At 38.2% G+C, this 26,403-nt stretch overlaps 1 protein-coding gene across 3 annotated transcripts; it reads right to left on the bottom strand.

Moving 5' to 3' along the window:
- Klhl28 (kelch like family member 28) lies at positions 1 to 26,297 on the bottom strand. 3 transcript variants are annotated; one of them, XM_048415871.3, is made up of 5 exons: positions 26,155 to 26,297; positions 16,203 to 17,101; positions 10,021 to 10,464; positions 8,698 to 8,906; positions 1 to 5,997 (listed from the first exon to the last, which is right to left on the bottom strand). In XM_048415871.3, exons 2-5 carry the CDS (start codon positions 17,099 to 17,101, stop codon positions 5,834 to 5,836), a joined length of 1,716 nt encoding a protein of 571 aa, XP_048271828.1. In that variant the 5' UTR covers positions 26,155 to 26,297; the 3' UTR covers positions 1 to 5,833. The 3 variants fall into 3 exon arrangements, with proteins under 3 accessions (XP_048271828.1, XP_048271827.1, XP_048271829.1); XM_048415870.3 differs by lacking the exon at positions 26,155 to 26,297 and adding an exon at positions 25,941 to 26,112; XM_048415872.3 differs by lacking the exon at positions 26,155 to 26,297 and adding an exon at positions 24,013 to 24,098.
- Positions 26,298 to 26,403: the final 106 nt, after the last annotated feature.

The raw sequence follows: 26,403 nt of genomic DNA, 5'->3' as shown, positions 1-26,403 counted from the left end.
TACATTTTTCAGTTTTATTTTAAACACTTCACATTAAATGAAATATAACTATAACCATTACAGAGCATTACCACAATAATATGCACAAAGAACTCTTAAAATAAAATAAAAAAGAGTACAATCTTCAACAAGTTAAATGCCACTTTACTATGTAAACAAAAATAAAATAAAACCCTGATGCTAAAAGTATCTATTTAGAGGTAAAATACAGGTACAAAAACATTTAAACATGAACCTTACTGACAACCAACCACACTCTTTGCAACAGAGGACACCGACTGGTTCTCCACATCTACAATGCTTCAGACTCCTGTTACAATCACAGCCATCTCTGGTTCATGACACGACACAATTCATAAGGCAAATATAGAGGCATTGTCATCCAGTTCTTTAATTTCACATGAATATTAAGGCAAACTTGGAACTTTTTGCTTGGTATTTTAAAATATGTGGGACTTTACACATGATAACTTGACAAAATTAAATGCAGAAGACATGTGGGTAAGTAATATGAAAGGCATGGGTGACAATTTTTCTCTCTGCAGAGATGTAAACTGGATTTTTATTTGACCATTTTCACACTAGTAAGATTTGTAAACGTTTTCTATTTAAAATGTATTAAATTTATTTTCCAAATGTGAATATCAACACTGAACTCAGTACACTGGAAGTGAAGAGCCAATAAATACCCAGTCACAGAATTATTATCTCATTAAATCTTGTCTAATTAAAATGCTGTATACAGTGGGAAAGGACGGGTTAAGTAGCAGACCAGGACGGTAACTTGACATGTCACACAGCTGTGTAACTTTCTGAATTGAAAGTCTAGAGAGGCTATCATAGATTTATTGAACTTTAAGCAGTAACTTTATTGTAGAATCTGACTTTCCTAAAAAATGAGCACTTTGGTGACAGTACCAGGAATCCAACACTGCAATTGGAAAACAGCAGAACTTAGCATGAGATATACATGTATTTTCCTCAGTGTTGCCACAGCCATGATGTTCTAGAAAATGAGTTTGTGTGTGTTTTTTCCTAATTGTGTTTTTCCATTAGAAAATATACCATCCAGGAAATAGAAAACGCTTTACTGAGTGAGGTAACCCAGACCCAGAAAGAGGAATATGGTATGTACTCACTCATAAGTGGATGCTAGCCATAGTTAAAGGTCTGTGAGTCTATAATTCGTGATCCTAGAGAAGCTAAATAAGAAGGTGAACCTGAAGAAAATCATATAGTTATCCTCCTGGATATTAGAAGTAGACAAGATTGCCAGGCAAACTTGGGTGCACGGGGGGGGGGGGTTTGGAAGTAAGGGGAGATGGTTAGGGAGATGGTTAGGGAGAGGGTAGAGGGAGAGGATTGGGGATGGCTTGGGGGAATGGGAGGGGGGAGGGAGGAAGGAGGAAGGATGGTTATGGGAGCAGGGAAGTATATATCTCAACTAAGGGAGCCATTTTAGAGTTTGCAAGAGACTTGATCTGGAGTGGTTCCCAGGCCCAAGGATAGGTCCCCAGATTGTTCCCTTGGGCAGTAGAGGAGAGGGTGCCTGAATTGGCCTTGGTCCATAACCATAGTGATGAATATTTTGCATGTCACCATAGAACCTTCATATGGCGATGGATGGAGATAAAGACAGAGACACATATTGGAACACTGGACTTAACTCCCTAGGTCCAAATGAGAAGCAGAAGGAGGGAAAACGTGAGCAAGATAGGCAGGACCAGAGGGAACCTTCATCCGATGATGGATGGAGATAGAGACGGAGACCCACATTGGAGCACTGGACTGAGCCCCCAAGGTCCAAATGAGAAGCAGAAGGAGGGAGAACATGAAAAAGGAAGTCAGGACCGCGAAGGGTGCGTTCACCCACTGATATAAGGGGACTGATCGAATGAGAGCTCATCAAGGCCAGCTGGACTGGGACTGAATGAGCATGTGATCAAACCGGATTCTCTGAATGTGGCTGACATGGGGGCTGACTGAGAAGCCATTGACAATGGCACTGGGTCTGGTTTCGTCTGCATGGACTGGCTTTTTGGGATCCTGGTCTGTTTGTCTGTCTGTTTGGATGCTCACCTTCCTGGAACTGGAGGGAGGGGGGAGGAACTTGGATTTCGCACAGGGCAAGAAACCCTGACTGCTCTTGGGAATGGTGAGGGAGGAGGAGAGGGAGTGGGGGGAGCGGGAGGGTATTGGGAGGAGGGGAGGAAGTGGAAATTCTTTAAATAAATAAATAAATAAGGAAAAAAATAGAAAAAAAAAGAAAATATACCATCCAATACCAAGACACATGGAAATCTTTTTTCTAAAGGAGCTATTTTTTATTTGTGTGTGTGTGTGCGTGCGTGCGTGCGTGCGTGCGTGTGTGTGTGTGTGTGTGTGCGCGCGCGCCTAGACAGGCCAGAAAAGGACATCGGATGCCCTAAATCTGGAGCTGCGGGTCAGTTGTGTGCCTCTCTGGGCCCTGGAAACCAATCCTGGGTCCTCTGTAAGAGCAACAGCTAGTCTTAACCAATGATACATCTCTGCAGACCCCACATGGATTCTGTAAACATCACAATGTTCACAACTCTGGCTTATGTCATTAAAACCTAACTGGACACTAAGCATTTGTTTGTATATAAACTACGCTTCATGTCCCTTCCTATGACTTTAGATATAAGGAGTTAGGTTACAGATTTTCATAATCATTACCGGAGTAAATGAGCTCCACTACAGTTCCCTCTTTTGAGTGAAGAATGTAACCTGTCTACATTTCAAGAGATGCCACCACAGCACCTAACATGGTGTCTCACACATATATAGTAGATCCGTCACATATGCCCAACTACTAAAACTTTTCAAAACCAAGTACCAGTTTCCTATCATTTGATACTACATCCTATAATTTGATATTCATATTTAAAACAATATTAGCAATTACATAAAATTTGCAAATAGCCTTTGGGCTTCCCTTAAAAAGTTCTATTGCTACATACAGTAAACATTAAATAGCCAAATGTCACACACACCTCCTTTGACATAATTACAGACGACATGTAACATTGCAGTTGACCAGATTTCTGTTTTCCTGTCACTCTTTTCCAAAATATTTCTGGGCAGTTTTAAATTGCTTTCAAGTTCTTGATTGAATATATGTACACATAGACATGCAATAGTATTGAATGCATATGTGTATATATACATATATGTATGCACACATACATTTTCCTAAAAACATTAAACCTGGGGATGTTTAATCTGACACTTCATCCTTTGTTGCACAGGAAGCGTGGAGCTGTACAGTCACAACCTACCAGCACAGTACACGGTATTCACATGAAACACCTCAAGCTTGAAGAGAAATCTGTGGTAAACTTTCCAGGTGTCAGGACACACAGCAGCTCTGGTTCCTATGAACAGGAGTTCTAAGATACCATGTATTTCTAAAGTCTGAGCGCTATTTCTTCTGCTTTGTATGTTTCTGTACTTTGTTGACAGAACATGATCCTACTGTTGCCCAAAATGTTTTGCTTCAGTTTTAAAGCAAGATAAAACTTAAGATTAAAAATATTTGTCAGTACATACTTTTGATCTAACTTACCAAATGGCTATGTATTTCATACGGACTGCACACTGGAAACAATATACGAGCAAAGCGCTGTTGAAGAGGATGATTAGAATAGATGTGTTTATATCTAAAATAACTTTCTAGTCTTTCGAATTCACTCACTTCTGGGAGGAAGAGATTAAAAGTAGCGTAACAATACATTTAATAATTTGACTGATATAAACAAAAACATTTAAGCTGGGGATTTAAAAGTATGTGCTGAAATCAACTTTAAAATGCTTTTCTTTAACTAAGGTTTAGGTCAACCATAATAGTGCACCTTATTCCTAGTCAACAGATTTATTCAAATCAATGAAATAGTTATTGCTATGTGTCACTATGGTATTCAAATAAGCGACATAGAAAATACTTAGTTGATGTTATTAGCTTATCTTCAGTTCTAGGTTAAAAGAGACTAAAAATTACTTGCAAGGCTTCATAATCTGTGCAAATATTTGTAAAGCACGGTGCTACTTTATGACTAAAGATGATTTTACATAGTTTCATAGTATATTCTCAAATCTACAACGGGTAGTTCATGGAAGAACAAGAAAAACTACAAGTTGCCTGACTATAGTCTTTTGAGTAATAACATATATGCTAACAGGTACAGCTAGGCTTGTACTTACAAATGGCTTCTTAACAATAGTTAGATTAGTATGGCACTTAAGAATGCAGGACAAGCTTTTCTTCTTAGGAAAAATATTCACTGGTCTTGTAGAAGTTATAAAGAGAGAGAGAGTAGGCAGGTGAAAAAGAAAAAAATAAAGGAAATGAAAACAAAAGTACTAAATACGAAAATCCAAGTACCAACATAGTAACAAAATCAAGTTAATGTGTCTAAGACTAACAGATGTTCACTAAACCATGCTAAAATAAGTTAACTACTTTTTAAATAAGCGGTCAGTGGCTGTAACAAACAGTTTTGTTTTGAAAGACAGTTTCTTTAATCAAAGCACAACCATATTTAGAACCATTTATTCAAGTAAACATCGAGTTCCAGTTTTCCTCAGTAAGTTAAAAATCCTCAGTGACCTCGGAAATGAACAAAGTAACTGCACACCAGCCTAGCAGATGTATTCACTGCATGTAGTTCTGTGCTGCAGGGCAAGGAATTTCTACAACAGGAAGAAAATCAGAACAAAAAAAAGCATCATTCTTCACGTCACCACTAAAAAACCATGGAGTATAACTCAAGCCATTCTGACGATGTTGGAGGCTAACATTAATAGACTCACTAACACTTTTCAAAAGCACAGATGAAATCAAGCAGTAAAAATAAAAAAGATTATCATAGTACATCATGCATCTCACACTGAACACCCAAATAACATTGGTTATAGCTTTGTTATACATCCTACAGTTAGCACCATTTTTATTTGAACACTGAAAACAAAATTAAGACCTTAAAAAAATTAAAATTAAGAATATATGAGAAACACAATATGTATCAAGGGTGGTACTAAACACCTTTCAAATATATTTACATTGACTGTCCAAAGCCTGCTGGGTAACACTAAGGAACTGAAAGAGACTTGATTACTTTTCTATCTATGCTTCCCAAAGCATAGATGAGGTCATTCAGCCCATATAGAAAAAGCATAAACAATAAATATATCTTAAAACAGGGCTCTAAACATGATAATAAAAGCCATTGTTTTGCAACCTTATCACACTATTAGCCCTAAAGTCAATTAGCAGAAAGAGCCCTCAGAGGACTGACATGTTATTTACAATCCTTAAAAGTACCCGAAGTAAAAGCAGCCCTTTTTAAAAAAACAATGTGAAGCATATGAATTTATATTCCACAATCACTATCCACATTCTATGCAATCATTCACTATACTCCAAGGTCTGAAGCGTCTCTCATCCTAGTAAATCATGATACAGATAAGAAAGAAGAGCTTAAACTATTAGAAACAAAATTAAAAAGCAGCAAGGTTTTCTCTAAATTTAGGAATATAAAAACTAGTTTATCCCAGTCTTAGTGGAGAAAAGTGCACAATTCAATTGGTTAGGTCTTTCCTTTTTTTTTTCCTTTCTTTCTTTTTGTTTTTTAATTATTGATTCACTGATTAATCAAGAGCAAGTCAAACTATTTATCAGTTCAAAGTACCCAACAAGCTTTTGAGTCTTCATGCCACTTCAAGTCACAGAGAAAGCAGTGCAGCTTTCCGGTTCAGGACACTGGGCGTTCTTTCTGTGGCACCACCACGTGCAATGTCCACGAGTTCACACTTCTCAAAGTGCAGTCAATCCAAAATTGCAGCGGCAGTATATCATGCCAGCTGAGTCCAGCCATGTATCTGAGATAGGGTCGTATTTCTGTACTGTGTTCAGGTAGGAAGACCCTGAGTGACCACCGACTACATAAAGGTAGTTATCAACTACTGCAGCACCAACTCCTAAGACGGGGAGAGAACAAACAGGTTCATTATGAAGTAGACTATGCCTCACTGAGAATAATTTATATTTTAATTCATTTTGAAAATTCATTTCAACAATCCACTATAATTATACAGGTAATATAGCAATATAGACTTACTAGAGAAAACAAAACCAAAATCAAACCAAAAGAAGAACCTTTCACCAAAGCAGTCAGCTGCCTTCACCATGCCGTCTGTACTCTACTCTCCCTCCCTCCCTACTGCAGGAAAGTAATTGGCCTTGGTCACAGGGTACAGTGTGAAATTTCAATGTATGCAAAGAAAGTGCGATGTTGGATCAAGGTAACTGGCATACTTATTTTTTTTTAACTTTTTTGTTTGTTTTGTCCTTGAACTTACTTTGTGTATGTGTAGTATATGTGTGTAGGGTGTGTGTGTGTGTGTGTGTGTGTGTGTGTGTGTGTGCGCGCGCGCGCACGCGCGCTTCTTGAAAGAAAGAGATACTGATAGTTTCCCTCCATTCCTTTCTTTGCTGTGCCTCTCTCTCCTCTCTCTTTTCTGGATTGCTATCTCTACTTAACTTTAAACTCTCCCTATTATTTCTTGTGTGTATGTATGTTATATGCAAAAGTATAGGTATAGGTGAGAACAGATATCCATACAAAATCAAAAACAAAAACCCTACCAGTAACAACCAAACTCTAGATGCCTAGGCCCCCAAACCAGTAGGAATATGGAAGCCAAAGTCTCTCTATAAAGTAACACTCCTAACAGCAATGTTTTGAAATCCTGAAAAAACAAAACTTAGCTGGTACACAAGACAAGAATCTCAAAACAGAAATTATAAATATGTTTCAAGAACCCAACGAGGATACAGAAAGAAGAAAATCATGGTGAGGGCACAGAAAATATCCTCAGTAAAATAAATCACAGAAGAAAACTCCCCAACTTATGAAAGAAATGCCTGTTCAGGTAGAAGAGATCTGTGGAACGCCAAGTAGACAGGTCCAGAAGATACATGTCCATGACTATAGAGATGACACTAGAAGGAATACTTCAGTCTGAGGAAGGGATAAGCATACTCAAGCGGTCACAGGGAACAAATAACACCAGGACATGAAGTCAAATGAGATCTGAGAGGACACCATAGAACTACCAAAATGACAGGAGTTATACACACCTTTCAATAATAACTCTAAATATTGATGGTCTCAGTTCCCCAATAAAAATACATGGTTTGGCAAAAATAAAACAAAACCAACCCCCCCCCCAAAAAAAAACCACAAAAAACAAAAAATACATTAGGTCAATGGGATAGAATAGAGGACCTAGAAATAAATCCCCACAGCTATAGTCACCTTGACAAAGGAGACAAAAGCATACATCTGGCTTTTTGGGACTCTAGTCTATGTGGATGCATAGCATCCTAGGCCTGGATGTAGGGGGAGGGCCTCGGACTTCCCATAGGGTAGGGTTCCCTGCCCTCTCTCAAGCAGGGAGGGAGAGGGAGAAAGGAGTGTGGGGGAGCGGGAGGGGATTGGGAGGAGGGAAGGAAGTGTAAATATTTAAATGGAAAAATTAAAAAAAATGGTGTTGGGACAATTAGAAATCTGAATGTAGAAGAACAATACTAGATGCCAGTCTCTCACACTAGACAAAAATCCATTCAAAACAGATCAAAACCTTTCAAGTATGATATGAAGTTCTGAAGTTGTAAGAAGAAGACAAACAGAAAATGGTTCAAGTCAGAGGCGTTAGATGACAACTCTCTGAATAGGAGCGCAACAGTTCAGCAAGCAGTAAACAGTAAACAAGACTGGACAGCAAGCGGAGCTACTACCAGAGTGAAATAGCAGCCTGCAAAACAGAAGACAATCTTGGCTAGACATTTATCTAATAAGGAACTAATATAAAGGACTCAAACAGAAACCCAAATAATTCCATGAATAACTGAGCAAACAAACTAAACAGAGAACTCTCAAAAGTACAAACCATAAATACATGAAAAATGTTCAACACTCCTTAGTTATCAATGTGATGCATATCAGAGGGATATTGAGATCCCACCTTACCCCAGTGAGAATGGGGTAAGTGGCTAATATTCAGGAAAACAACACCTGCTAGAGAGGACATGGGGAAAAGGAACCTACAGACCATTGGTGAAAATGTAAATCATTCCATCCATAACTGAAATCTGAATGAACTCCCCACAATGCGAAAAACAGAACTACTATAGCATCCAGCTATCCCACTTCTTGGTACACATCCAAAGGAAAGAAAGTCAGCATGTGATTAAAAAATATCCGTTCACTCAATGTGAGAGGCAGATGGAGTCAGGAGAAAGGGCGGGAAGGTTACAGGTCAGACTGCAGCATGGCAACATGAAATCAAAACAAGGCCACAGAGAACCAATTTCTGTAAAATCTTCTCTGACCTCCACATACATGTACTATACTGTATGCCTGCTGCTCTCGCCTGCTCTCTTTCTCTGTGTATTTGTCTCTGTATGTCTCTCTCTCTCTCTCTCTCTCTCTCTCTCTCTCTCTCTCTCTCACACACACACACACACACACACACACACTTAGCCCTGCATACAGGGTTTCATGAGTTAACAGCTAAGACACAGTTCAGTTCTAGAATATTTAACAAGCCTGGGTTTCAACCCCCAATGCCACAAAACAAATAAACAAAAGAATGAGTGAATGAATGAATAATTACCTGTCCTGGGCTCTTTCATTGGTCTACACACTGTCCACTGATTTTGATGAGGGTCATATCTTTCAATGCTTGACAAATGCGAGACACCATTATGCCCACCTACCACAAAAATAAAACCTAGCATAACTCCAACGCCAAAGTGAATCCTTTTATCAGCCATGGAAGCAACCATCTCCCAGGAATCCTTACTTGGATCATAACGTTCCACACTGCAAGTATTTACATGAGGAAGAATTAATTCATAGGTCATTTTGTTACTTTTTCTGCTAAAGCAAAACTAAAATACACAGTTTAAAAAGCTAAGTAAACAGATAGATAAAAATAATAGTAATTTGTCCCAACTGTTTAGGCAACTGCAGATAAGATTTCAGGTATAAAAGTTTACTTTGTGCACAGGATATAACAATAGCTGCATGTTATTCTTTTATTCAGTTATAAGATATCCATGAGGTATTGGTTGTAGAACCAATTTCATGGATGCACGCATCCCTCACACAAAATGGCAGTGTGGTATATATAAGCACAAAACTTTTTCATTAGATTGCTCTCAATGAGTGAAATACCACTCCAAGAGATAAAATTCTTTAGAACATCAATTTTAAACAAAGGTTTAGAACTATGATTCATCGTACATACAATCAGTAACTTGTAAACTTTACTTTTCTTACCTAGATTTCTCCTTCATTCCAAGACTATACTAGAGTACAGAAACTCTCATGTTCATCCTAGCAGTGCACTGACATGTCTATGTGTTATTATTAGTTATGTATGACCATTGAATCCAAAAAGGAATATGAAATAAGATCTTAATTTTAAAATCTGCTTCTTTAAAAAAACATACTATACATACATAAATATGACTGTGAAGATACCACAGGAAAGAGAGAAGCACGTGAGACATGGCTCTTTCCTTCCACTGTGGGGTCCAAAGACTGAACTCAGTTTGTCAGGCTGGCACAGTAAGCACATTTACCCACTGAGCAATCTTACTGGCCCAAAATTTTAATGTTGCGATGTTTTATAATGTACTGGAATGCATGAATTGCACTTCTACTTGATTATAATAAGCAATTTAAGAAAATATCTAAAATGTAGTTCATTACATTAGCTGGAAATAAAATTTATTAGGAGAGATTTGAATCTCAGTGATAAAAAACAATTACACTTGGGACAGTCCAAATTCCCAAATGTCTGTCAATATTACTTAAGCATATTTAAAAAGTCGATTCATAAGCACAAGTTATTTAAAATTCAAAAATGACTCTAAATCGTGATTCTGTAAAAACCTACAAATGGAAGCAATTCAGTTATCATGTTAAATACCTGTTCATGTGAGCAGGGCCATACCCTCCAATGGCGTATATCATTCCATCCAGAACAGCCGCAGCAAAACAACTTCTTGTGGTTGTCATTGGGGCCACCGGCTGCCACTGTCTTATTTTTGGGATGTATTTCTCTACAGATTGCAAGTAAGACTGTCCGTCATAGCCACCTAAAGCATAAAGTTCTCCTGCAAGGACCACTACTCCCAGGGTGCTTCGGCTCTCGTTCATCCTCTCTAGAGAAGTCCAGGTGTTTGTATCAGGATCCCAACACTCCACTGAGTTTTCATGTTTTCTGATAGTGACACCGGGACGCACGTTCGTCTCAATACCACCTATAACATACACTTTTTGGTCTAAAACACATATTCCAAATTCATAGCGAGGAATATTTAGAGGCGCCAGACCAATCCAAGAGTCATTCTGGGGAAAGTACATCTCCACGCTAGTGAATAAGCAGAAAAATAATAGATTAAAAAACCCAAATGCTCATTAACAAGAATGTGAACTTGTTTTAGTAATCAAGGTCATGCAAATCCAAACCACAATAAATCATGATGTACCTTCATAACCACTGCCAAGAGTGTTGTGCAGACATGGACATACTGTGGCAAAGAGCATAAACTGGTACAAACTACTCTGGAACACAATTTTATCTAAGAAATTTGAAAATACATACCTTCACTTAGAATTTCATACTTAAGGTGTCTCCTCTATTGAGTATCTACTATAGACAGTTTGGTAGCAGGCAACCAGTAATGCTCAATGGAGCACAAGACAATAATTCATCAGAAAGAAAATGCTAAGTAAGGTGTAGTATACATCTGTCCCATGACTAAGAAATCACCAGAGACCAATCGCCTTTGACTCCATGGGCTGTGCATACTGGGTAGGATTTAGCAGCATAAGGCCCAAGAAAGCCTTAACTCTTTGTATGGTTTTGTTGGGTTCAGGCCACTCAATACCTCACAGTATGTGGAGTCTTATGGCCTGTAGCTCTCCCATCTCCTAGTTGCTCAGCACTTAAGGAGCAGCCTCTCTGCAGCTGTTCCATCTTTACCACAGATCTACATACCTAGGCCTATCATTGTTTCTGTTTTCTATTTAAGTAGGAAAGCCCGCCGTTACTGTGTTCTGAACCTCTGGTGAGTCAAGCTGCGTCTGGGCCTGCTTGAGCGGCAGCTGGGGTAGTCAGAGCACTGTGCTGAGTGCTGTGCCCAGAGTCCTGAGGCGGCCTTGGTCTGCAGGTTTGTGCAGCGTGCCCTGGGCCTTTGCCTAAAACTGCTCTGCCCTCCTAGAGCTATGGCTCTGTGGTAAGAAGAGCAGCCACAAAGACTATTAACATGCTGTCAGTCTCTCTTCCTCCTGCTGGCAGGTTCTGGCATCCTTACACCCTTGCTGGCATCTTTGGTCTGTGGGATTCATATGGTCCCAGCTGTGGTTTGTTCTTAAGCAAACCTTTTCAACCCTTGACAATGCAAAGGCTGTGAATTTCTCAACTTTTCCATTCTAATCCTCACTTGATTATAAATCCGATCTTTGGGTCATTTCTTTCTTCTCACATCTTAAGCATATTTACTTAAAAATAGCCACACAGCAAAACAGCTGCTTAGAACTTCTTTGGCCAGATAGTCTAGCCTGTTAAGCAGGGGGGCAGTGTTAGTAAAAGGAGAGATACGTTCTTCACAAATTTTTAAGTTCTTCACAAGTTCTTTGCAATTGTACAACAAGGGTGACATTTCCTCCAAGTTCCCAGTCCATGTTCTTCGTATCTGTCTAAGACTACATCACAACCGCCCTTCTTCTTCTCCCACCCACCACCCACGCTTCTCCCAATATGCCGGTCATGTACAGTATAGGTACACCTAGGAAGATTCAGACTGATTCTTCTTCAATCTAGAACTGTTTTTAATGTTTGGTCATAAAAACCAAGAAAAAATCCTTCAGATCTGATCAACATGCATCCTTTACCCAGTTTCCAAAGTGCTTCCACACTTCCAAGCATTTGTTACAGCAACAATCCTGCTTCCTTGCACCAATGGTTCTGTCAGGTTATTTTCTGCCCTAACAGAAAATTACCGATTGGGTATAATATAAACAATGGAAGTTTATCTGGCTCATGGCCTTTAACACTGGGAGGGCCTGGCTGTGACAAGCACATTTTTTTTTTTTTTACTACATAATAACATAGTAGAAGAAGCTATTGGCAACACACAAAAGGGAATCAAAGGAGCCAAACTCCTCTCTTGTAGAGCAAATTCACTTCCATGGTCATGCTAAATACTGCTAAATAATGGCTAAACAGCCCGGGGGTTCTTACAAAATAAGATATTTGGTTAGAGTAAGAAAAAAAAAAACAAAAACCACCTCACAGTAGAAATGAAACCAGAAGGTCTAAGGTGGATTACCCAGAATTTATGGATTTCCACTTACCTAAATCATGTTAGGTAACTCATTGAAACAGATACAGCACAAAGGTACTCATCCTAATGATTTTGAGTGCTGTTGTTCTTGTTTTTAATTTGAAGCAGTGTTTTACTATGTAGGCTTGGTTGTTTAGAACTCCTTCGGTAATGCATGGTGACCTCAAGCTCATGGCTATCCTCCTGTCCCTGTCTCCCAAGTCCTGGGATTATAGGAGTATAGTACTACACTTGGCCCCCAGTAAAGTCTTCTAAGGACAAACGGTGATCAGTTATATTGATACTTTCATGGGACGAGTATAAATCGTGCTGCTACTTATCCATCTGAGAGCTAACATATTCACACAATTACTTAAATTAGTCTCAATTACACTATCATCCTTATTACTCCACCTAGGGAGATGCTTGGTTCTTTTCTTAATTTCCTAAACTACCTAACCAACCCACTTTCTTCTCTAGCAGACCTTAGTTAGTCCTACACCAAAAAAAAAAAAAAAAAAAAAAAAATCCAGAGAACAGGATCTCCTCAGACCTTGCTCTCATCGCTCTGCTCTACCCGAACAAATATCCTAGTCTTCCCCCTCTTTTCTGTTACTGTCCTACGATCTCAAGACCTGTCCTTGTCCTATCAGGAACCATCCTTTGTCCTGCATCTTCAGCCTGCTCCCCTCTTTATTTTGGCATCTTCTTTCAAATATACCCAATGTTTCTATTCAAGAACAAAATCTAACAAAATCAGACCTTCCCAACTTGTGCACTGCTGTCTTCACAGCCACCTTCTTCACTCTTTCTCAACAGGGTATATCTACAACATTCCAACAGTTCTGCTGTCATCAAAGTCATTAGTGGTCTTTATACTGCCACATGTAACAGCTACAATCATTATCTTTCTGAACCTTTTCTATACACTTTAATCTGTTGATCATATTCCCTCCTTTTTGACAAACAAATTCCTTGAGGTCCATGACACTATTTACTCTTGGTTTTCCATCTCTAAAATGTTGCTGGATTGATATTCATTAATCAATCCTTTGTCCTTTCTGTATGTTCTTACTGGGGAAAAAAAAAGAACATTTATTCTGGTAACAGAGTTCATCAGAGATGTCATTGTTTAATTTATACCTCTCCTCCCCCACCCCCTTGGTCTTCCGAGGCAAGGTTTCTCTGTATTTTGGAGCCTGTCCTAGAACTAGCACTTATAGACCAGGCTGGCCTTGAACTCACAGAGATTCCGCCTATCTCTGCCTCCTGAGTTCTGAGATTACAGGCATGCGCCACTACTGCCCAACTTAATTTATACTTTTCAATTATGCTGTGGGACTTCCAAATTTCGAGACAAGACTACTGATAAATGCATTCATATCCAATAAGCAGTAGGACATTTTTACTTGAATATTTAATAGGTACTCAATCTCCATATATCTGAAACTGAACACACTGTTCCCTTAAAGTGGCTCCCTGTCTTGTATTTCTCCTTCTTGGTGGGTAAACCTTCAATCCATCATTAACTACAAAAATCTCATCCATATTTGCTTTCTCCCTCTCCTTCAGCATCCTTCTTCTCTATCCATCTAAGAACCAAATCCCATCAATTTACTCTCTCAAAACATCTCTTAAACTACCTTATTCTCTTGCCCATCCTTTCTTTCATTAAGACATTTATTCTTGTTATATGTGTATGCTTCCATGCCTGGTGCCTACAGGGGCCAGAAGAAGGTATCTAGAAGAGGGTGTCAGATCTCTTGGAACCGGAGTTACAGATAGTTGTGAGTGCCAAAGGGTGCTGGGAGCCTAACCTGGGACCTCTGCAAGAGCAGCCAATACTCTAAACTACTAGAACTTACATCCGGCTCCCCTTGCCTGGACTTCTACAACAGCTTCTTATCTACCCACTCCGAGGTTAATCCTGGTTCTTCTGAGTTTCTCTAAAATGCAGCCAGAATGATCTGATATGAAAATCTGATTATTACACTATCCCCTTTAAAACTCTTTTGTAACATATATAAACATCTTCTCATTGGCATACGGTAATATCAGAAATGGCTTAGGTGGACAACCACTCACTAGTCAGTCAGAACTTTTGATTTTTCGCTATCAAACAGCTTTTATTTTTATGACCTATACTGTACCATGCCTTTGTCTCTGCATTCCTTATCTTTCCCTTCTTTGCTTGACTCTTATTTTCATTTCAAAACTTACCTTAGACACTAACTTCCATACAAAATCTCCCCTAAGTTGTCCAAATGGAATAAATACTCCTCCTTAATAATTGCACAGAATTATCTTTATCAATGCATTAGTATACTATATAAAATATTTAGTTTTTCACTAAATTATGGATTTATTGAAGACCCTTTACCTAGCACCGTTTGGTGTAGAATTAAACTGAATAATCATCAGGTTGGTTCCAATTTTTCCATAGTTATTAATAATGCTTCAATAAACATCTTCGTAAAAATGATATTTTAAAATTTACTATGATAGACACAATGAGAAAAAGATTATTAGATGTAAATATAAGAATATTTTCCTAATTTTCAATGACAAGTTCATTGTTTTTAATATTTGAGAAACCAAAAGGAAATTACACAAGAAGTTTTATCAATATATATTCATATTTGAAATTTTGTCACGTCAATTACTCAGTTCATGCCAATAGTCCTTTCTTTTAAGCCTGAGTCAATGAATTAACATGCGTGAATACCGCAAGCAATACTCTACTTGTAGACCAATCTTAAAAAGAGTACTTTTAGGCTAGTAAGGAAATGCACAGTGAAACTTATTTAAAATTAGAATAAATGAATTGTTATTGATGATATAACAAGCTTCCTACAACTGGAGAAAGAAAGTAGTTAACCAAAGTTTTGGAAATGGCCAGAAAGAAATCCACAGTATTGAAAGAATATATCAAACATCAACATTTTCATGAAGTGACCTGTATGAAAAGAAAGACAAAGAACCTCAAGCTATGTTGTAAGTGTCAAAGGGTGACTTGCATAGAGAACTAAATCAAGGGTTGACAAGCCACAGTCATGGCCTAAAATTCAGTCCATCTATTTTTGCAAACAAAGTTTTATTGGAACACATCCATGCTTAATCATTTATATACTGTCTATGGTTGATCTCATCTCACAAAAGTGGAATTAAGTAGATGCAACAAAGACAAGAAGGCCCACCAGTCTGAAATACCTTCTACTGGGCTCTTTACAGAACAGACTGACAATCCCTGCTGTAAAATATTAGAAAAATAAAAACATTTTTACAATTGTAAAAAATAAAAGCAATTTCACATGGAAGTTATTTATGGTAGTTTATTTTCTCATTTCCTTGATGTTCTTCTAACCAACTATTTTCATTCTCCTCCGCCTGCCCTCATCACAGATTCCTAGCTCTCTTCTTGAACACATTGCTGGAAGGAAGACGAGAAGGAGAGAGTGAAGCATAAGGATAGAGGAAAGGGGAGAAAAAAGAAGAGGCGGAGAAGGAAGTAGAAATAAACATTAGACAATTAGTATATAACCAGGATAGATCAATGTACACATTTGGGGTAAAGGAAGGACTAATAATTGAGTATAATAGAGAATGTATGGAAATATGATTAAAATATTCTCATAAATAATTTAGAAATAAAAAGGAGAGAAAGAACATCAAAAGAGCAAATGAAAGGAAAATAAAAATATTTCTTAAATACAGAAAATTAGCACATTTAAAAAGCACAATATGTTATTGTATTACTCCTTTAAAAAACCCATTTATTTACCTATCCAAACAGGCAAAGAGTCCAGATTTTCCTCCTACTGCACACAATACTTTGGGAGCACAGCGCGGTCGTGTCATCAAGACTGTCTGATGTGAGAGTCTATGTTCAGGCATGAAGTGGTACTTTAGGGCTTCATTTAAGAGATGTTTACAAGTACGATCATCACGGATAAGGTGATTTGCTTCATAAAGCCTAGTGAGGAACTTAACACTCAGCAATGGTAACCGTACACTGTTCAGCAGCTGTGCTAAGTATTTCTGGCGTTCTTGTACATCATACTTGATCCAAGACTCTAATGCATAAAAAACTGACTCTTCAGTAGCTACATTCAAGCAGTCATTGGAGACAATTTCATCCAAATCAGCATGCGTAAGCTCAAAAAACTCTTCTGTCTGGCAAACAGATTCAAAATTCTGGCATATGTATTTAGTAGCCGCCAAATAAAGGTCATGACAACCATACGTCTCTGCAAAACGGGAAATTCCAATACAGTTACCAGGGTCAAGCTGGCTTTCAAGAAATGCACAACATTCCTTCAGGACAAGTTTTATCTGGAGTAGGTTTGCTGCCGGCAGGAGAGATTCAACCGTGTCCTGAGAAATGAAAACTGTCCCCGTGTAGGCATACTCCACGAGGGCCTGCAGCGCAGCTTCATCAATGCACTGGAACTCAACCTCACTGTTCTCCTTCTCAGAGAGGTTCCCAGTGAACATAGCCTTGAAGTACGGGCTGATGCTGGCAAGTACCACTTTATGAGCATGAATTTTAACATCACCGACTCGAAGAATGATGTCACAGAGTTCGTGATGCTGACGAAGGAGATTCAAGCCCTGCAGAAGTTGTTCTGAATGCAAGTGGGTTAGGTTAGCAAGCATGTAGGTCGGGGCTGTGTGGTCCATCTACAGAAAGTAAAAGACACAGATGGTTATTTCAAAATGCCATGCCAGTGTGAGCCTGTGTCCCAAAGTGCAAAAGTCCAACTTATTTATTCACTACTTTGCTGGGTTTTAAACAGTGAACATTAAAACAGAGGCTTTTAGAGATAAAGGAATTTAACTATCATCTAATGCAACTCCTTTGTTAAAGAGATTAGGAAGTGAAGACCCAAACTGTTCTAATGATAAGGCCAAACCATATGGACTTTTAGATATAAACTAAATGTTCCATTATTTTTATTAAAGACTCAGCAAGCACTACAATAAAATACAAACATATAGAGAAAAAATTGCTTACAGCCAAATTAGTTTTGAAACTCTCTTTTTTCAACAATAGCACCAATAATACCAACTGACAGTGACTTTGCAAAGCATAAAGTTCCATATAAAGGATATATAGCACATATGGTTCCATATCGTACATGAGGTTCACTTCATTAAATTGCCTCTTCCTATGACCTCCATGCTTACTAATTCATATTCTTTCCCATAATAGTCTTTCATCCCAATAATGCTCATATGAGTATTAATGTTACAGCTCTCTATAAAAGGTACTATCTCTCAAATGTTTTCTTAGTAAGTGTTAAGTAAGGCCTATAACCTTTCCTTTTTCAACCTTCTCAGTCTAGGTTAATATTAAATTTCTCTAAAAGTCTATTCCTTTACATGAGGTTAACTTAAGTATATATGTGCAGATTTGTAACCCCCCACTCTCATTTGTCTGATTTAACAAAGAGAATCATAGCCAGGCTGAACAGTGAACAATGAACAATGTCAATGGAAAATAGAAAGGTTGAAAAGCAAGAGCTAGATACTTTATAAGAACATATTTCTCCCAGACTAAACAATTACATTCCGAATTAGTTACAAAGACCTACAAATAAGATTCCAAAGATAGAGAACTGGACACTTATCTCAAAAGTGAGACTAAATTTTATAAACAGTCTAAGAAGATTCATCTTAACTCTAGATAATACTCTAAAATTAGCATGGATATGATTCGTGATTGCCTTAAATGGATTAAGTCAGTCTAAAGGGCACATCAGAGACTTCATTTCTTCTCACGGTGAGCTTAGGGTTTTCTATCCAAAAAGTGTATTTGTATTTTTAGAGATTAGCAAAGAATTTTACTATGCCTCTCAATATTTTTTTTAAAAACAAATCTAAAACTATAATTTAGTCCAGGTAGGCAAATAAGCAAATGCGCAGTGCATACTACTAAAAGAACAGGAACTGGGGGGGGATGATTCTAGCAGAGGACTGTAGAGTCAGGGACTGGGGGGGGGGATGACTCTAGTGGAGGACTGTAGAGTCAGGATGACCATACTCTGGTTCTGCCCATGTCCTTTGTAGTGACCATGAAATGACCAAGATGGGCAGAGAAAACACTGGACAACAAATTAAAGATCCTAAAAGACCTGACATTTAACATAATTTTAATAGGGATTAAAATATCAACATTCCAAAACATCGGCACAAGCATAAAGGAGAGAAATAACTGATCTGAGAGATGGTTTAAGGGTTTAGGGATTTTAATCTCAGTACTACTTTAACACCTAATCTGATGTGGGTTTATAATTCATGGAATGTTAGAAAGGAGACTTTGTTCTGAAATGTCAGTTCACATAGGTGCACAGACTTTAGGCATATCCTGAAGGGAACTGAAACAAACCAGACAACCCACTGAAGAGAATGCAGAACATGTCGAATGAGTAACAGAGCTGAGGGTACGGAGTCTAGAGAAAGGGAAAACTGAGGGTTATGTGGTAAGCCAGGGGATAAAGGCTTCTCAATTATAGTGAGGGTGAATTGAGGATTAGCTGAATTTATAAACACAAGATGCTATAATAGTGTTGAACAGTAAGGGTCTCAACGATTGCATTAACTTTGTCTTCATTACTTTTTAGTTGTTTACTTGAGTGGTGTTTCACTTTCTATGTTGCACTACCTCTTAGCATTAGATAAGGAACTCATTCTAGGGTCTGTGGTACAGGTGGTATAAAAGTATAACACAATATAACTTGTAAATAACATGTGCACACATACAATACATAAGCACACACATGTGATACATATTACACAGATCCAGAGAGGCACAACAATATAATTTCAAGAGACTTAACTCTAGAATCAGACTGCTCAGTTTATAGTATTGTCTAAACTGTTTAATAACTGTATGACCCTGTGAAGGTCACCTTAAAGCCTTGGTTTTCTCATGTGCACAGCACAGCAAACAGTATTAAAAGGGGGAGATGTCTTTCTGTTGCAGGCATGTAGGTACCCAACACTTATTAGATGTTACTTATCAGTAACAATATTAGCCTTAAGAAGACTTTAGTTTTCCCACTTAAAAAGTAACTCTCTTCTGTGTGTACCAAAAAAGGAAGGGAGCTTTCTTACTATCTACTGGGGCAGGGCCAATGTCTAACTATTCTATCAGTAAATATGCAGTGAGCCACGTGAGGATTTGGATATGTTAGATTTAGACAGTTTACTTCTTAGGCAGCAGAAAGAACAGCTCTAGAGTAAACTGCCTAGATCCTCGACCCACACATAGAAAAGGACAGTGGCTGACAACAGAAGCTGGCTACCTGACTTCCTACTAGTTCTTAAAAATCCCAGCCTACACTCTGAAGTTGAGCAGTTTTCTATTCGGTGACTCTATTCTAAAAGGATGTGGGTAACCCCTCACCTGTGGACATCATCATAGCAGGAGTGTAGAAGAACCTCGCTCACGACACACTTACAGGACAGATGGAAAGGCCAGTGAGTGGTGCCCACATTAGCTCCTAAGAGCCCTCTGCGTCTCTAGGGTTCCTGGCTCATGCAGGGTCAATAAGGTACTACAGCTGCATCCACACACTTACATCCTTAAGAGTATGTCTTCATCTCATTTTAGCCAATGTGCGAACTATTCATTTCCAACATCAGTTTATTTCATACCAGATTAATAATAATAACTATCAAAAATTAAAATAAATTAAAATAGATGAAGAAAGGTCCTTGGTAAAGAACACTTGTACACACTTCTTCCACGTACTGGCCAGTAGGTGAAAACGCTTTGCTATTCAGACCTTATGGCTGAGTTTGAGCTGATCCCCAAAACTCACAGTGAAAAGAGAGAACTGACTCCCAAAAGTTGTTCTCTGACCTCTATACCTGTCACATTGTTCTTTCTTTCTCCCTTCTCTCTCACACAAACAGTAACTGAAATTAAAAATGTTTAAACTAAAAACAACTATTGGGAATTAAAGTTACATAGTAAATCATATTTTTAATGCTAAACTAAAGTAATTATAAATAAAACTTTAAAAGGGGAAGGTTAAAATAGGAACTTGAAATTAATGACACACTAGGTTTATCATATTCCATTATCAAAAATTCTAATGTGACCTCTTTCCTTTCTCAAGAAATATGTCTTAAAAATTTATAGAAGTTATTCAGCTATAGAGTTTAAAACATGGTCTTTGTACCAAAAGTATCAGTATCAGTATCACTTAGGGGCCTAATAGAAATGAATATTCCTGTGTTCCATCGTGGACAGAGTGAGAAAGCACAGAGCAGAGGGAGGCTACATAGCCTGCTTCAGCTCTCCTCACAAGTTCTATGCTTGTGAACCCTGAGCATTTCTAGCCAGAATATTGCAAAGTTTACTTGTAACTTGGTCAATATTCATAACTATTATTATATTTGGTTCTTATCTATCCATAAATGTCTAAAAGTAACTCAAAGAAAAAAATATTTCTAATCTTCAAACCCCATGCTATAAAATAATTTTACTATGTTTCTTTATTTATCTCAGTAACAGTCTTATGGAGAAGGAAGGACAAGTTCCACTGAAAACAGGAAAGAACAGTGAAGAAAATATGAACTAGAGCCAGACAGGTCTGAGTTAAGTCCACATTTGGCTACCTAACAGCCAACCTACCTAACAGTGGGCGACCTTGGGCATATGTTAATTTAATATACAAATACATTTAATATGTAATTTCAGAGCTGAGACTGGTGGTTCACACCTGCAATCCAAGCACACAGATGGCTGAGCAGGAGGATTTATGATGAGTTCCAGACCCACCTGGGATAAAGGGTGAGATCCTGTCTCAAACAAATCTAAAAAAGTAAGGCTATAAAGAACAAAGGATAAATGTACACGTATGTAAACACCCAGATCACATAAATACTGTATCAGGGCATTAGAACAAACCAAAGAGGAATCCAGGCAGCAACAACTCCCTTCTGTTGATGGTCTAAGAGTTGATTTGATATACTGAATTGCCTCTACATGCTAGTCATATTTTTGTTTTAACTTTTGTTAAAACAAATACTTAAAAGTACTATATATGTATGAACTGAATTAGTCAATACTGAACAAACAGTATCAATGTCTAAGTTTCAACAAGGTAACAGCATTGTAGTTCATTTCTAATGATATTCATGCTGTGTCAATACCATATTATGTTAAAAGACTTCACAATTTTAGGCTCTAAAACCAAGATAATAAAGATAAGGCTGCGAGTTTAGTACCTGTCTACTTAATTAACATCTAAGCTACAAAGAACTGGTGCTGAAATCAGCTGGGAGGCAATTAACTGCCACCATATAAATATAGATCACAGCCACAGCAAGTAAATAGAGAAGAAATGAGAGTATACATAATGTGATTTAACAAATCAGATTTTTATCATAACTGCTCTGTCATTAAATTTTTTCCCTTTGTTCAGCTTTCTTTAGAGTAGAATTCAACCAGTTATAATATATGCTTATCATCTACAGAATAAAGTGGTAATATTGCATGCTCCCTGAAAATTATTTTTATTATATCTAGAGAAACAAAAGTAAAATCACCTGCCTGTCACTAACATGAATCCTTATGTTTTAGGTTTGGAAACATAAAGCAAAAAGCAAGGGCTATATAGGGAGACCCTGTTTCAAAACAACAAAAACAACAGCTCATAATTCCTTAACCTAATTAAAAGCTCTGACACAATTAACAAAATTTGGAACAGAAACAGAAAAAAAGGTAGATAAAAATATATAATCAAATAATACATAAAAATATAAAGATTAATTATGAAAGAAAATCAAATTTTATCCCAGTTTTAGCACCCTTTTCCCTTTCACCAATCTTCCAAAAGCTCTAAGCAAACAGTTAAATTGACTTTCTTCTTCTGATCCTTAAAATAGATCTAATACAAATGAAAAATACAGAACCTCGATCTGTTGTTATGAGTATTAGATGAGTTAATATTTGCTAAATATTAGCACAGTATTCAGCACATAGCACACAATAAACGGACTAAATCATTGGTTAATAACCTTTCATTTTCATTGTACTTATTAAGAACACCTTCTTAAATTATACACGTCCTTATTGTCTACAGAATTTATTTTCGTTTCCATTACTTCAGGGATGTTTATAAAATTTGGGTAAGAACACACAAAGGCATAAAGTGAACTTTTTGTGGAATAGAATATTTGTTTAACTATGTAAAGATGTATTGCATTTGTTTTATGTTGCAGAATAATTAGCTATGTAAAGATGTGCTGGATTTGTTTAACTATGTAAAGATGTGTTGGATTTGCTTTACTTTGCCTGCTTAAGGCCTGATTGGTTTAATAAAAAGCTGAATGGCGGGGCTGGAGGACAGAGATAAAAAATAAGAGGAGGAATCTAGGCTGGAGAGAGAACGAGGAAGGAAGAGGAGATGCCCAGGGCCAGCTATCCAGTTGCCAGAGCAGGAAAGAAAGACATACAGAATGAAAGAAAGGTAAAAGCCCCAAAGCAAAATGTAGATGGAGAGAAACAGGTTAAATTAAGTTATAAGAGCTAGTGGGACAAGCCTAAGATAAGGCCGAGCATTCAGAACTAAAATTAAGTCTCCATGTCACGATTGGGGGCTATTGGACCAGGAAAACGTGCTTCAGTGATTCATACGACAAATTCATTACCTCTGACTCTGGAAATAAAATATGCATCTAGAGCAAATGTGTTCACCCTTCTTAAGAGCAGCTCAAAGGATGAAGATAGGAAGCACATACCTTCCTGCAATCTGCTACCTTAGTTTAAATTATTTGGAAATCTTTGAAATTTTGCCTAACTCAAATTTGCAATTTTCAGTATAGCCGCAACTACTTCCTTTCAATGTTCTGAGGTTGACTTTTACAACAGAAAGTGTATTTATTATTAAAACCCTGCACTTTAGCACGTCTTTATTCCCAGCATTTGAGAAGCAGAGGCAGGCAGATCTCTGAGTTGAAGGACAGCTTGGTGTACAAAATGAGTTCCTGAACAGCCAAGGCTACACAGAGAAATTCTGTCTTGAAAATCCAAAAGAAAAAAACAAAACAAAACAAAACCAAAAAAAAAAAACCAAAACCAAAAAACTCTGTTCTTTATCTTAACTCTATTATTACACATGAATGCTTTTCTAGTAAATACAGAAAGGACTTCAAGACTTCAAAAATAAGACTAAAAGAAACTTAAGTACTTTTAATAGCTGTAAACAAAATATATACTAAACAGGACATACACTCTATAAGATCATTTAACAGATAGTAAGTCACGTGACAGTGAAGTCCCATTTCCTAAATAGTCACAATCGATCTGATGTATTTCCAGATCTTCAAGGAGATGTAACATAACAGACATAAATACAATCTGTAACACACACTGAGCTACAGGGACCTGAGAGGAAGAAGGACTCATCTTGCTTTGCTCGAAGGAAAAGGACAGGGCAATGCTCGATTTATGGGTCCCGGCCTTTTGAGTAGTGTTGTTTATAGAGAGAAAGGATCATTCTTATATTTCTGCCATAACTAATAATGAAACTATTCAAAACTAAGTTCCTTTTCTTTGATACTGATTACCACACAACCTTAGTCTGGTTAGTAACTTGGCTTCCTAAGTTCTTAGATACATGAAGAGTATGCTGGAGTTTTCAATCTGAAAATTCTCATCCCCAGAAAGAATTACCTTCTATTCCAACATAAACTGGCATTCTAACGTGTACATTCTAATGTATACATCATTCTCCTGTTTCCTTCAGTGTGGACTAGGCTCCTGAAGTCTGAGCACATATGAATAGAATAATACATTTAAGCACCTTAGGTTGGAAATAGGAATCTGTCAAGTTCTCCTCCATCCCCTTACCCCGTGCCCCCAGCCCATGCTTTTTTTTTCGTAGTACTCTAAATATAATCCAGAACCTTGCATATACTAGGCAAGTGCTCTACCAAGACCCAGCCACTTGGCAGTCGCTCTTTCTCACTGACAGGTGTTAACAGTCATCTCTTGTTTTTTTATTCCTGTCCTTATCCTGCCTCTAAAAATAGAAAAGGGGCAAGGACAGCAGGGTTTTTGTTGTTGTTTTTCTAGTAAAATATATTTGCTAAATCAAACTTGGATAGATCCACTTACACATCAAAATGGTCAACGAAGGCCAGCTTTTCCCTAGTAAGCAAAGCTTCAATGTCCAGCACAGTGAAACAAGACCAAACAGCAGCCACAGATCACAAACTACAAAAGCTAATGAGCAAATTAGCTAGGCTTGAAACCAAAGCACAGGCAACAGTGTTATACAGCCTCGATGACTATATGACTATTTTTCAAAAAAGAAAAGAGAAATCTATGATATTTAGATTGTGCAATAATAAAACAACGATAAAATTTCAACTTGCAGCACCAGGAGTATCAATTATTGTTATAAAGCATTTTGTCACACGTGACTCGATTATTGAAAGATTTCAAAAAGCAATATAATGGAGTATGGTCGCACTCGGTTTTAATCTCAGCACTTGGGAGGCAGAGGCAGGTGGATATCTGAGTTCAAGTTCAGCCTGGTCTATAGAGCTGGTTCCAGGACAGCCAGGATTACACAAGGAAACCCTGTCATGAAGAAAACAACAACAAAACAAAACAGGAAAACTAAGTAATTCAAGGGACATCCCATTTGGTACAAGGCAGGGCAGAAATACTTGCATTTGAACATAAACTTTGAACTTCAAACTTAGAAACTTAGTCTTTTATCACTAGGTCACTGAAAAGCAATTGTAGTATTTCTTTAAAAGTCCGCTTTCTCCTCCCCCTCCCCGAAATCTGTCTTTAAACCTGGAACGGCAGTGCACACTTGTAATCTCAACAGGTCGAGACGGGAGTTCAAGGCCAGCCACGTACAGCGATTGTCTGTTTCAAATACTTCAAATACAGAAACAAAAGTTGCTCTTTCATACCCAAAGCGTTTGACCTTACAGGAGATACACTTAATTCTCCTTATGGTTGCATTTACAAAGGGAAAACATCCGTCAGCCATCACATTCTCAGTTCGTTTAAAATGATGTCTATCAACCCTAAATCCTCTGGGCGGAATTCTCTTAGGGCTGTGATGGCAAGAACTTGCACCACAACTGAAATTGTCTAGCGATCTCCGTCTCCAGGAGATTGAAAGACTGCAGAGGCGCTGGAGGATCCTACTGGGAGACTGGAGAAGTGCAGGTGGGGCGAAGGGGGTGAGCCCCACAGAGGATACCTTGGAAAGATCTTAAGCACCTCGTCTAATGCAAAGTGGTCAGCTAGCTATAGAGGGAAGGTACAGATTCTGCACCTTCTAGAAAACTGAGTGATGCAGACATGAAAACTGACAGAAGCCTTTAACACTCCACAGCCAGCAGGCGACGAGAGGAAAAGGAAGCATGGAAGAGGAAGGCGGGACAAGGAAGATCCCCAAAGACTAGGAATATTTTTTAAAAAAAGATAGAGAAAAAAGGAGAAAAGAAAAAAGGAAAGTACTCTGTCTATAAGACTGACGTTTGACATCGATTGCGTTCTCCGGTACCGATGAGTAGTCTGCTGGAAGAAAGACTCTCACTCAGGAGTACAGAGTAAACCGCTTCCAATGGTAACCAGCCCTGCAGAACATGTCGCCTCTGTGCCCGGTACAGACTCTTCCTCTGGCTCATGTACACACGGGCAACACTCGGCCGAAGCCTGCACCACGGGATAAAAGCAAAACGGAGAATACCTGAGTCCCAGGAATAACACCTGCAATGACAGGAGGAGGAGCCACGGAAACTGGAACCGGGACAAGAACCTCACTTGCGCTGGTCAAACCTCAACTCTTACGGGTGGGGCGGGAAACTTCCGCTCCGGGCAGGGAAGCGTCATTTCCGTTTAAGGTCTTGACCCCGCCTCACCGCTCTGGCAGCGTTCCAACATTCCGACTTCCTCTTCCTGGCGTCTTCGGCCACGGCTTCGCTCCCTACGTGGACTA

Source organism: Myodes glareolus, chromosome 11, assembly GCF_982192425.1.
Source record: "Myodes glareolus chromosome 11, mMyoGla1.1, whole genome shotgun sequence".
In the NCBI taxonomy this organism is placed as follows: domain Eukaryota; kingdom Metazoa; phylum Chordata; class Mammalia; order Rodentia; family Cricetidae; genus Myodes; species Myodes glareolus.
This window is presented reverse-complemented; position numbering and strand designations above follow the sequence as displayed.

Coding starts and splice junctions, on each gene's coding strand:
- Klhl28 (XM_048415870.3), bottom strand. Junction 10,465..16,202: donor CTCTTTGCCTGTTTGGATAG/GTAAATAAATGG, acceptor CTTATTCACTAG/CGTGGAGATGTACTTTCCCC. Junction 8,907..10,020: donor GGCCCTGCTCACATGAACAG/GTATTTAACATG, acceptor AAATACTTGCAG/TGTGGAACGTTATGATCCAA.